This window comes from Pholcus phalangioides, unplaced genomic scaffold, assembly GCF_987345545.1.
Source record: "Pholcus phalangioides strain wild (caught in Gottingen) unplaced genomic scaffold, Ppha-v1.0 ptg000020l_1, whole genome shotgun sequence".
Taxonomy (NCBI): domain Eukaryota; kingdom Metazoa; phylum Arthropoda; class Arachnida; order Araneae; family Pholcidae; genus Pholcus; species Pholcus phalangioides.
Window position 1 is genome coordinate 12,917,155 of NW_028301613.1, and position 13,693 is coordinate 12,930,847.

The 13,693-nt window shown below is 38.1% G+C and overlaps 1 protein-coding gene and 1 non-coding gene across 4 annotated transcripts in view; both read right to left on the minus strand.

Moving 5' to 3' along the window:
* Positions 1-7,969: 7,969 nt before the first annotated feature.
* LOC149071008 (U1 spliceosomal RNA) lies at positions 7,970-8,130 on the minus strand. Its single transcript, XR_016195009.1, has one exon. It is a non-coding gene; the product is annotated as a U1 spliceosomal RNA (small nuclear RNA).
* Positions 8,131-12,293: 4,163 nt separating this feature from the next.
* LOC149071009 (uncharacterized) overlaps positions 12,294-13,693 on the minus strand; it is a 40,121-nt gene continuing 38,721 nt past the window's right edge. For all 3 annotated transcript variants that reach the window (XM_089248853.1, XM_089248855.1, XM_089248854.1), the window contains one exon: positions 12,294-13,265. In XM_089248853.1, the coding sequence (XP_089104979.1) occupies positions 13,195-13,265 (71 nt within the window). In that variant the 3' untranslated portion in view covers positions 12,294-13,194. The remainder of the gene's footprint in view (positions 13,266-13,693) is intronic.

The following is a 13,693-nucleotide window of genomic DNA, read 5'->3' on the forward strand; positions in this document are numbered from 1 at the left end:
TTTGAATTGTTGTGCGAAGACATGGACAGCCTTCACAACGCTTTGCTTTTGCACACCGAAGTTAGGTAGTAGTTCCGGGGTAAAGTCCTGACGTTGCTGTTCGAACTTCGGCACGAAGTAACTCTTTCTTTCAGGAAGTGTTTGAAACACTTCACGATTTCTTGTCACAAGCTGAGCTAAATTTAACTTGGAAGGATTGAAATCCTCGTTTGAAAAATATTTTTCAGAGCCGGAAATGGATGGTGGATATATATCTAATCCTTTCAAAGATGAATATTTTGAACCGGCTTCATTGGCGATTGCAGAGAAGGAGAAATTGCTTAGAGCTCGCATCAGATACCACTCTGAACATTCCCTGGAATGGTGAACCTAGTCAGGTTTTTGGGCTCGTCGCCGTGACGAATACACTGAACTTTCTAGAAAAGCCATATTGTTTTTGTTGCCGTTCGTTAGCACGGAGTTTGTTGTGCGGTGGGGGGGGGGGGGGGGGGGGTTCTTCGTATACTTATATAAAAAAATAAATATACGAGCAGAAGCAAATATTGAACGCAGCTCCGGACTTGAGTTTGTATTAATCCTCTTTTGAGTTTAATTTTTAAAACTTTGTAATTCCAAACATCACATTAATTTCTTTCAAATACAAATACAACGCCACAACAGGCAAATTGCCCAACGAGGTGGCTGACTTAAGAACATCATGGATCCCCGAGCCATTTTTTGGAGGCCCTACCTACTACTGCTACACCACACATGCACCCCCGCCCACACCCCCCATTCCCGCGGAACCCCCAACGAATCGGTACATGCGGGAATGTGCGTGTAGTGAAACCTGACGTGAAGTTTTTTTGTTTCTCTGTAATGCTTGTTATGTGTAGTGCTACCATCTGCCACCAGTTTTTCTAACTATGAGTGAAGTGTTATGATTGAATGATTTATCGTTGTAGGACTGTTGCTCTCTGTGGCGAGACTTTTTAACGGGGAGATCGGCTCGCATTTGCGCCTTGAAGTTGGGAACCACAGAAAACCAACTTCAGCCGACAACTTTTTTAAATTCAGTATGGGTCTGTGAGACCCAACCCTGTGCATTCCACAGAACATTTTTTCACCCGTGCAATGAAAGGTTAATACAAATACAGCATGTATTCACAAGCTTTGTGTTAAATTGTTTGCTTACTTGAAAAAAAAAAGCTAAATAATGAAAAAATTTATAATTTAATTCAACGTGTACCTTTTTTTGAAGTTTTTCCGAAACTGTAATGAGTGAAACAGATTGGAGGGGTTGGGGGTATGCGGAAAGGAACCGAGCCAGCTGGGGGTACGCGGACAGAAAAATGTTGCCAACCCCCGAGCTACTCGGTCGTATGCATGCTCCGATTTGAAGGGAAAGCCGGGTTTTCCTAGGAACAGATTTCCTGTGCCGCGCGCAACCTGATTCGCCCAGCGCGACACGCCGTCCACTCACCAGTAAGAAAAGCAGCATGACTGTTTTCCTACAGAGCGCAATACGCCTGACGACAGCGCTTTACGTCGGGCGTGATTGGCCGACTGCTTCTGGAGGAGTCAAATGCGTCGTGCGCCGCGCGTTTTGCCGATGTTCTCTTCACTCTTGTGTGTTTTCTTTTCCTTCCCTTCAAACCGGAGCAGAGTAGCTGATGCCAAAGCCATATACTTTATATAGCCACCCTGATCTGATGCGCCTCGCTAGGAAAACACAAACGCGTAGCGTGATTATGTAACACGTTTCTGTCGCCGCGAAATAGTCTAATTCGGTTTACGCTGCGCAACAAACCTATTCCTAGGAAAACCCGACTGAAGGGAAACAAAACACACTAGAGTGAAGAGAACATCGACAAAACGCGCGGCGCACGACGTATTTGACACCTCCAGAAGCAGTCGGCCAATCACGCCCAACGTAAAGCGCTGTCTTGAGGCGTATTGCGCTCTGTAGGAAAACAGTCATGCTGCTTTTCTTGCACGGCGTGTCGCGCTGGGTGAATCACGTTACGCGCGACACAGAAAACATGCTCCTAGGAAAACCCGGCTTTACAGCTGATAGCCAGCAGCAGTAGGAAGAAAAAAAAGGGGGGGGGGGGAGAGAAGAGAGCGAAACAGCACTTGGCTCGCTGCCAACAGATCATCTCCACCAAAATTCTTCCTCGCTAGAGGGCGCAGGAGATTAAAAAAAAAAGAACTTTACTGCCATTACTATAGTTAAACGCCGGGATGGGAGCCATGGTTGTCAGACGTCCCGTATATACGTGATTGAAGAGCGTTTGCCGTGAAGCAAGGAGGTTATAATCCCCTTATTCTTTCCTCCATGGCCGTGAAGGGTGAGATGCGTTAGATTATAACGGGTGTTAGATTATGAAGGGTGAGATGCGTTGTATACTCATAAATTACTAGGGAGTGTTCTTAAGCTCATATTATGTCTATGCTACCACGAACAGTCGACCATGGGTATACGAACTTGATAATTCGTTCTGGAAATCCGTTCGTAAACCGAATTGTTCAGAAACCGGAATAGTCCCTCCCCCCGCCATTAAGAAATAATGTAAAATTGATTAATTGTTCCAACGGTTCCGAATATTGTTAATGTGAACTTTCACAGCAGTGCTCTTCGCTCAAGTGCATAGCATAAAACCGATTGAAATCATTAGATTAACACTAAACTCCCTGGAAGAGATAATCCCAACCTTACAAGATAGCGTGCTTATATCCCATATCGAACCAAAGGTGGAGCCATGTCTGGTTTCTTTAATATCATCTATAAGCTCAGTGTCCAAGCCCTCGAAATTTCTGCCTGCAAAACAATCTGGCCACAATTCCTTTAAAACTGAATCCATATTTCTGTAAGTGACTTGCTGCCAATCGGTATAATCAATATAATCAATAAGAATTTATACTTATTGGCATATTATACTATTGGCTTATTATACTTATAAGCATAGCACTTATTGGCATACTGCCAATAAGTGCTATGAGCAATGTAGTATACAGTTGCACCCCCACCCCCGAACTCCAAAACCACCAGTTTTTCTAATAGGCATACATTTTCCAAGCCTCCATTTAATGCATTGCCCCCCCCCTTTTACTTCATTTTCTCCTTACCTACAATTTCGAATTCAAAGAAATGTACGAAATATATATGTACGAATTACTTATATGTGTAATGTACGAATGTACTTATATGTGTAATGTACGAATGTACTTATATGTGTAATGTACGAATGTACTTATATGTGTAATGTACGAATGTACTTATATGTGTAATGTACGAATGTACTTATATGTGTAATGTACGAATGTACTTATATGTTTAAGAAACAGCCTACCACATAGCAAATGTTATTATACATTATTATTATACAGAACATCGGAAAGAATTATTTTTTCTCATCTAACTCATATATATTGGTATTTATATATTGGACCATTCTGGAAAAAATACCGGGTGAGGGAACCAAAATGCATACTTGCCCCTTTTCATAAAATACAGGGGTGGCTCTTGGGCCATGCCACCCATTGCGGCCGCACGTGGCGCTACTCAAGAGGGGTGCTAAGTCCATGGTGTATGGGTGAAAAAAGTTTCATTGGCTAAAGAACATGATTCCTGTCCGTTCTGGCGAGGCGCTAAATCCGAGCTGAAAAGGCAAAAAAAAAAATTTTTTTTGTTAGGAATTGTTGGGATAAGTTATGGGGGGGGGGGGGTGGCATGACCCACAAGGGTGGCCTGACAGTGTTCCAGCCCGTGACTCTGCCCTTACCATTTTTTCCCGCTATAAATTAAATCAGAAGAGTCTCCCATTTAATATCTGGCTTGGGGCCCAAAAGGATTCCAGCCTAGGGGTTCTGATGCCGGATGTAGGGCTATGGGGGGAATAGACAGGAGGCGCAAAAATCCGAGATCCCAAATAGAGATTTTGTCTCGAATCACTTCGATAGCTTACATTCGTGTTTTTGATATTACGATCATATATAGGCCCTGTCTATTTATTCCCTCAAGTTTTCTCAACATCTCCGTTGTCGCGGTTTGACTCAAAAGCGTGAAGTCACATGTGAATTTTCACTGTGAAATTTTTAAAAATTTTGGAGTCTTAACTAAAGTCTACGCTGCCGCCCGGGTGCACCGCACCCCTTGCACCCTCGCTTAAGTCATCCCTGAATTAGAATTTGCCTTAAGATGAGATACTGAAGATCTTTTTATTTTACATTATGTTTACAGCCAACACCAGCTTCAGTCTAAACCACCTTTCGTTGGTGTTCCCCGTTGAATTCGTGGGTATTCCTATCCATTTGTGATTTGGTCATTTCATTTCTGTATCTGATACATGCAGATGTAAAAGATATGCTCCTAGAATGTCCAGACTGTTGAGTTTGATGCTAAGCATCTTAGACTGAAAGAACACGTTCTCTGAATACATGGGCTCCTTATTTTTACAATGCATGTCATGCCATCACAGCGTTTTGTTTGTTTTTTTTAAATTTTAGCTGAATCTTTCATGTTGCATGAAGTGATTCCAATATTTTCAGAAAAACAAGTAAGGATACACCCTTGACAGTGGATCGTTGGCAGAGATTCCCGTATTCTAAGAATCCTATCCTCCACGAGTGCGTCTTGGGTGTTGCATTATACCTCATCAAACTGTACAAATGTCACCACAGGACACAGTACTATTAGGAGTACTGCTGAGAAAATAAAAAGAACTCGGTTACCTGAGAAGGAGAATAATTGGTCGTACGTTCATGATTTTGTAGGATTAGTAAGCCTACTTAACAGTCCTATATCTTCTTAATGCCAATTTGCTGAAGGTGGTTGAGCTAAATTCGAAAATCTCTCCGAAGTAACTATAGAGTAGTGTTTTCCAAAGTGTGAAATGGTCCAGGGTGTCGGTTTAATGTAGGATCTTATGAGTTGACTTAAGTTGGGGGGGGGGGGGGGATTCATGATGGAACAGAAAGTATGAGACACTCTATGGAAGCAGGGCTGCAACTAGCTGCTTGATCAGATTGGGCAAGCACGCATTTTGGGAAAACCCGCTTGTAATGTTTACCAAGAGGTTGAAGGGGAAAATTCGCATCCACTTTTGGTCCTATGTCTGGCACGAACCCACCTGCTCGCCCTCCTCAGTTGCGGCTCTGAGAGGATATTAGTGCTGTGAAAGGACTGATGTGTGTGCGTGAGAGAGAGATAGTTCGCTGCTTTCAAAACACTGTATAATCTCTTGAGAGTTAACTTTTTTGTGTCGAGCATGATCTAAAGCAGTTTCTCCTCCTTGACCTCATTCATACCCAAAGCTGCATTAAGAGTACACTTACACACTCACACACTCACACACTTACTTTAAGAGTTTACTTACAAGCGGCTTTGTTCATACCGGACCGCGAGTGATTAGAGTTTCATTTTCCCCTGGTCATGTATTTGTTGACCGGGCCTTCGACTCACAAAAATGAATGAAACCGGGCCGCGAGATCGAAAACCACTAATCTATGGGTAAATAAGCATGTGTACAGAGACATTACTTGATACTAAAGACTATAGTCTGTTTCAGGTTAACTTTGCAGTGAAGAGAAAGGTAGAGAGTGTATTCCTTCGCCGCAAAATATAGTTCTCATATATCGGAGGTTTAAGATGAGCATTTATACAGAATATTTCAATTTTTTCTATGATTTTGAAAAAAATACTGAAAAAACATCGTTTTGAACCGATGTTTACTTGTTTAAAATTTTTAAATTATAAAAAAATATTGGTTACCATTATCAAAAATCCATAGCAACGGCAACGACACTCTGGCGCGATATCCTAGGAATTTTCCCCGCCAATATCACTCGTGTTTTTTCCATTGCACAATTGTATACTGTATATATTTTTTTTCGTTATTTGGTTGAATTTTCCATAACGATACAATTTTTCATTGTTTTACATGCAGTTATACGCTTACATAAAAACGAATATTCAATCAGTTTTATTTTCTCCCAAAAATAGGCTTCAGTGAGTTCAGATATTCACTCATAGATTACAAGAAGTGTTTTTCTTCCACGAGAGCACCGATATTGTTATGAGAGGCCCTCTATGGGTACAGAAGTTTTGGTTTTATGTCCTCCTTTTTTTTAATTATTTATTTTTTGCCATGTTTATGAGATAGTTTTAGTTTCCGATCACGGAGAGTGTTGACAGAGTCGCGACTTCCACTCACACGAACGGACGCCATCTTCTACCCACCTGTTTCTCCCGATGCCCCTCGCTTTTAGTGTCTCTTCAGATAAAATAAATGAGAGGGGGGGGGGGGTCCACAGTGGTTTGGGCTTTCATCTTTTATGTGACAGTTGTGTCTTTATTTTCACCAGAGATAGCCACGCACCACATCAACCGTAACAAAAGACTAAAGCTGTCGTGAAAATAAGTGGCATCGACGTATACCGTTCGGGGAAGGGGGGAGGTCGAGCGACGAAAATTTCGGCAAGAAAAGTGAGTAGAAAATAATGATACGGAAAAGTTTATATTTGGTGCTATTTTTGCATTTACACGTGAAAACAGAGTTAATCTGCTTCTTCTTCTTATTTTTTTTTTGATTGGCTTCAAAAATTTTATTTAACATTAATTTTTTCCATATGAATTGAAGAAAAAATTAAAAATCCCCAAGTTTTTGAGAGCCATGGTTAATATACAGTATTTTAACTATAGTCGTTGCTTTCATAATATTGTTTGGAATTTTTTTTGTAAATAAATTTCAGCTGAGGTAAGGGAAATATTGCAGAAACATATGACTGTTTTTTGAAATTTTTAGTGTTACTTACGGCCCATCAATGAAGAGTAAGTGACACGCTGATAGAAAATAATTATTTTTTTAAAACACTTTCTAATCAAAAAACAAATGATTTCAAAAACCTCACTTTAATTTCTGTAAGTATCGGCAATGGTTTTCTTTTAATTATATAATTATTACTAATTTAACTGCGCAATTACGTTACACGTAAAAAATATTTTCTTCAGTGAGATTGGCGAGAATCGGCCTTACCTTACAGAGGCCGCGCATCGATACATTGGTTAAGAGGCTTTCGTTCCCATAGCAACGAGTGATGCGGTTCCCTCGTAGCTTCCCCTTCACTGCAAAGTTAACCTGAAACGGACTATAATATTGTAGTTCCAGCGCTGTAGGGCAGCGCTAGAGTTCAAGACTTCTTTAATAATCGTGCCGTAGCCAATATGGAAAGTAGAATTTAAAAAATCCCTGATAAATTTAACAATTATGAAATTTCAACCGATAATTTCGGTTGATTCAGTTTTTCTAATTTTCCCGTAAGTTGTAATTTTATTTTCATTTTACGAACAATTTTGCTTAGTTATTGTATAATGCAAATAATTTTGAAATTTCATCTCGACGTCATGTTTCATATAAATACCGTATATATATGTACTATTGAAATAATTAGTTTCCTCTTCAGCAGATAGATGGCAGTGCGCGCTGTTTTTGATGTGAATTACCGTTTCTTATAAACACTCATTTTTTTCCCCCTCATGTTTTAAAAATCGGTAAGATGAGTTTGTTCCAATGCTCTAGCGCAGGGGTCTCTAACCTTTTTCTAGTCGCGAGCACTACCATCCGTGGCCCCCTTTGGAATATTCGAGTACCGCAAGATGGTCCCATTTTGAAAACCATTGGGTTACAGGGTCCTCATTTTTTACTATGTTTTGTATGAAATTGGCATTTTTGGAAATTGCATCCAGATTTTCGATGTGGAAATTGTTTTTCTTCATGAAAATATAAATAATTTGTTAAAAAATAGGAAAAAGTTTTTTTTTTTTACATGGGGTTTCATAAAAATATAATCAATTAATTGGAAATTTACATTAATTACAAAGAAAACCATGCTGAATTAATATCCAATTTTCTGAAACTTCTCAAATATGGTACCAATAGTTATTATGGATTGGGCAAACCCACACAAATATTCTTCTGATATCAACAGGGGAGGTCAGCGCGAACGCTAACCCCGCTACCAAAAATTATGCGCCCCAAGCAACCGCAATTTGCGGATGTGGCGGGATTCAGCCAACCGGAGTGCAATGGAAGGCCTCGTCCCGGGAGAGCCGCCTTCTTGATCAAGGCATCTCCAGCGCCAGGTAAGTATGCTCAATTGCAGCTCACACAATTACTCGTGCAAAATTACCTTAATAAAACTTTAACAGATGACTGTAAACCGTGAAATTTTCTTTATTATATCAACTTTTGAATTAAATTTTATATTAAATTAAATTTTATGAGTTTTAGAATTTTTTATACTGTTCTACAGCTATTTTACTTACATTTCTCCATCAGCACTCACAACCGTCTTGTTAACGTTTTTACGCAATAGATGGCAGTGCATCGAATCGCAGTAGGCGAAGCTTTTAATGTTAAGTTGACAAGAAAGTAGTAAACCTAAAAAATGAGGGTACTGTACAAGGGCGTAGCGGGGGGGGACTTGGGGGTCTGGTCCCCCCCCCCCCCCCCGAAATGTGAGGAAAATGACCGAAAAAAGGGGAAAAGATGGCAAAATCTATTGTTCTATCACTTTGGTTCTTTCCCCCCCCCCCTCCCCCCAGAACGAAATTTCTGGCTACGCCCCTGGTACCGTAACCCAATGGTTTTCAAAATGGGGCCATCTTGCGGTACTCGAATATTCCAAAGGGGGGGGGGCACGGATGGAATTCAATAGGAAAGGGTACACAGAGTTGTAGGGGAACAAAATTCAGGTTTGAAGAAATGAAGCTTCTAATGATGAGGAAAAGTGGCTACACTTTCAAAATCCAGCAAAACTGCCCATAGAATCAGGGCCATTGGAACTCGTAGGCTTCATGGATATCTACATGAGATCTGGACTTGGTACTGAATTTTCAAGAGTAAATATGTGTAAGGTGTTATTCCAGCTTAGTATGGGACCAGAAAGCATCACTTCGCCAGGGAGGGGTTCCATAATGTTTTTTGAGACTCATCCTTCATATGTACCCCTTCACTCGAGAGGGACGCTCTGAACTGTAAACCAGAGGTCTGCAGATCGAAATCATTTATTGTTGGTCTGTCTGATCAAATGAATTCAACAAGTAGAAAGGGTCTCACTCCTGGATGATGGTGAGAGGGGTGTGTGGCAGATAAGACAAAGAAGCCACTGGTAAAAAAAAAAATTAAGAAACACTGCTGCAGCTGATAAGTACTTGTATTAAGGAGCCAGTCAAAATTGCATAAGCACCAAATTAGTGGGGGGGGGGGCAATTTTGCTTTTGCTTACTTCAGATGAAAAAGCATGAGCGAGGGAGATTCGAATGATGATTACTTTGAGCGATTGGGTGTGAAAATATAAAATTTGGAAATAATTTTATTTGAATCAGAATTGAGAGAAGGAAATCGAATCTCATCACCCAAAGGGAAGCCATATTCCTGTTAACTGAGCCCAATCGCGCATAAGCCATGAGGATGAGGAACAGGCTGATAGGCCCATCAGAGCATGGCTCAGGAACCTGATGTCTATGAGACACCTACATGGAATCATCAAATATGAATGAACGTAAAATAATCAAATGGCAGAAAATATTTCAAATGAAAAAATGTGGAAAATCCCTGTTATCATGCAGCAACTTTCAGAAAGTAACTTAACCATCAACTCACTATATATATCAACATCTTTCTAAATTTTCAAAATATTAAACTGGAATTTTTATTCAAGTTACCCCCAAGTAGTCAGGAAGCAAATTTTGAAAAAATAAAATTAGTATCTTTCTTGCATTAGCAGGTGAACATTTCTTTCAAATGCTAATATATCAATAAATATCTGATGTTTTAGTTTCAAATTTTAAAACAATGTTTCCCCTCACAGGGTTCATACAAAATTTCCTAAATAAAAATTAAGGAGTTTTCAAGGAGTTTCAAGCAGTTTTTAAGGAGTCATGGCAAACTTCATAACTTACAAGTTTTACAGCAAAAAAAAAAAGAGGCGGGCACATATGCAAATTTATTTTTAATTTGCCAAACAAATTTTCCCTCTTCTCAAAAATATAGACGTAGTAGTTCAGAAATTACAACTTTTGCTTTGTTACCCAGCATCATATAAGAATTCATAAAATAATCAATCACAAATCCATACTTTTCTGTTGTCATCAAAGTGACCTTCAAGTTTCTGTCAAGAATTTTATCTCATAGCATCACATAAATTATAAAAATTCTAAGTGATATTCATTCCCCCTCAAATTATTCAAAATAAAAAAACCAAAGCTGACAAAGATTTTTTTTGCAAAATTATTTATATTTGCAGCAACTCTTTATTCACCTCTCGCTCAAAGTGGATCAATACATACACAAATTCTTTAAAGTTAAGTTTTTCAATTTTCCTTCTTGTTTTTCAGTTATATTCAAAAAGAAATTGCTGCAAAATGGGAGCAAATTTCAGGACATTCAACGCGATGTTTAGCGATTTAACACTCGTTATTTGGCGAAATTTAAAAATTAACTCTCACAATTCAGCGGACTAGCTTTCTATTCATGAAATGAATTTTTTAGCGGTAACTTGCTGGGAAAATCCAATATGCATCTAAATTCAATTTTGATCCTCCAAATTTTGTAGAGGACTGAAAATACTCTTTTTCAAATTTTGAGTAATTTTTTTTTTTGTTTTTCATAAAATAAAATAATGCTTAAAAAAATAAAAAAATTTAATAATATTAATAAAAGAAATTTTTTTTTATAAATACCACCCCTTAAAATTTTGGAGAGGAGTGAAATTATTCTTTAAAATTATTTTCTCGGATAATTCTAAGTGTGACTGTGGAAGATGGGAAGAAGGGGTGGTGCTGAAGTAGGAAGGAATCACTGAGCTATAAGTAAACTTATTATATAAGTAAACTTTACTTATAGCTCAGTGGAAGGAATAAAACACGCTCTCTGGGAAAGAATCGTTTCGTGTCACGCGAAATTTTTTTTTTATTGTGCCCTTTTCCGAAAATCAGGGAATTTAGGTTCTGATTTAATGCATTGTGCGCGTCATTCTACATATACTATAGAGGAGAAATATAAGTATTTCTCCTCTAAGGCTGTGATTGCACTATAAAAGTTTTCTAAAAGACCTTTTTTAATATTTGAAAAGTTCAACCAATAAGGTTATCCGTTGCATTTGCACAAATGTAATCTATGAGCTTTATATTGGTTGGATTTTTCAAGTCTTATAAAAGGGATTTTATCAAACTTTTATAGTGTAATCCTGGCCTAAGGTACATACAAGTCAGGTATAAAAGTATTTCGAGGAGTTTCCAAGTACAGAAAAAAAGATGAAAACGCGCTGTTTGATGCAGAAAAATACGAAAACACACTATAGGACCAAAATGTTAATTTTGGCGCAGAGTTCCTACCACTGGTAGTAGCATCATTTTCTGGCAGGAATGACAGAACTTAGCTAACTTTTTTGTTTCAATTTTATTGTCAATTTTTCGACAGCACAACAATCTTCTTTTCCCGTTTTTCTCAGCATATCAGAAGCGGGTTTGGCCACTGTAGGCCGACCAATCAGGTACCGTTATCTCTTAGCTGCGCTGGTCGTCGACAGAGCTGTTCCCACCTGCTACAGGGTGGCCTTGAAAAATCCCTATAATGAAATCTTCCCCCCCCCCCCTCGGCCTTGTTTTTTTCCTTTTTTTTTTCAGTATCAAGTACTACTCATCATCAACCTTAGCAGGAAATATTCTAGGGTGGATGAAAAGTAGACTTTTTTTTTAGAAACAGCTGGAAGGATTTTAAGGAGTTTTTAAGGATCCTTAAAAAGGAAATGAAAATTAATGACTTTTTAAAGAGTTTTTAAGCACCGTACGAACCCTGCCTCACACAACACAAAATTTTCTGTGAAGCTTCATAAAATGTAGCTGAAAACTCTGCATGTAGAAGCATGAACATGCAAAGAAAATCGTAAGTTTTAAAATAAACGTTTATATCTTTGTGTAAGTACTATTTTTTAAAAAATGCATACAAACATTGATCATGGAGCAAGTAAAATCTTTTGCGGAAGTTATACAAATCATTTGCAGCATTGTACCTAATTATTCAAATTGGGAATCTCATAACTATAATCCAAAGGCATTATGTGTTGGCTTTGGAAGATTCCTTGTTACCAAATTTACATGGTCCAGTTAGCCATTGTGTTCATAAAGTGATAGGGATTCAAAGAGAAGCAAAATTTTTTTATCAGGCCTTGAAAATCAAATGCACTTTCCTGTGTACACACATTTGTATTGATTTTTCTACAATAGCACAGAACAAACAAACAGATGCAGATCCAACAGAACAAGTATAATTTTATTATTTCTATAAATATCTCTTCATCTGATAGTGATTTCAAAATGGCTAGATTACAAGTAATACCCAGTTTTGCTCATACAGGGTGCATAGCAAACAGCAGTGAGTAAACAATTTTACTGGGGAGCCGCTGATTGTAGAGGTAATTATATAAGGTTTTTCCAAATAACGTGTAGTACTGAGACGTGATTCATGTTTCAAGGGGTTGTATAGTTATTAAGATAAAAATCAACTTCTGTACAGTTCCCAATGTACCCCAAACTCCAATTAGTTCTTGTCTTGTCTCTTCTGATGCCAACAAAAAAAATTCAGGTTTCTAAGTACAATATTCAGTAAGATATTCAAATTCAAACAACGGAGGAAATTTTAAAAAAAAAGGTAAATGGTTTTTCCACATTTAGAGCTGCTTCCCCCACCCCCAGATTTCCACTGATGTTCGAATTCGAACATCTCAATGAATATTGCAGTTAGAAACATGGAATTTTTTTGGCAACAACTTTTTAATTGGGTTTGGGGCACACTGGGACTGTATAAAAAGTTATTTTTTTTATTTTAATAACTATACCATCCCTTGAAACATGAATCCCGTTTCTGAGTACTAAATATTTGAAAACTTTTTTCTCATTGGAAGTATATCTCTAGGATCAATGGTTCGCCAGTAAAACGCCTTAGACACTTTTTGCTATGCACCCTATAGAGAGGGAGTGTGTGTGATTTTCACCTTTACAGCACCTGTGAATTTCGGAATGTGTGTCCAAGAAACAATTATCCTTCTCACCGAATGATCATTTCAGACTACTGGCCGTATTGCGGTGTGTATGTGTGGGTAGCAACAAAGAATCAACATAAATAAATTATCTGATTTCATCAGGGAAAAAAATTACATCACTCCAGACCAGCGGTGCAAATAACTACCCCAACCTCCAGCAGATGGATCGGCAATGTCAGTTCCTAATTAGGGAGAGAAAAATAAGAGCCACATCATTAGCATCGCTGGGATTTTACTTTAAAAAAAACAAACCAGAAAAAGCTTGAAAAGTAGCCAAAAAAAGCCATTGAAAACTCTTTCACTATCGCTTCAATCAGGAATTTCATGGATTGAAGGTTACTTTATTTATTTGTAACAGGTAGTGAGTCACAATCAGGGTTGGTAAAAAAACCAAAAAACCAGGTTTTTTTTTGGTTTAAATCGCATTAACATTAAAAACAATGAAATTTCTGAAAAATCATTCAAACTTCTAATAATTAAAATAAAATTGTTATTAATGCAACTAACACAATTTCCATATTAATTAATCTATAAATATTTCTTACATTTTAACAAAAATCCACTTTTGCAATTTAGTCATTTTTTTTCTTATCTCAATGAATTCCTTTGT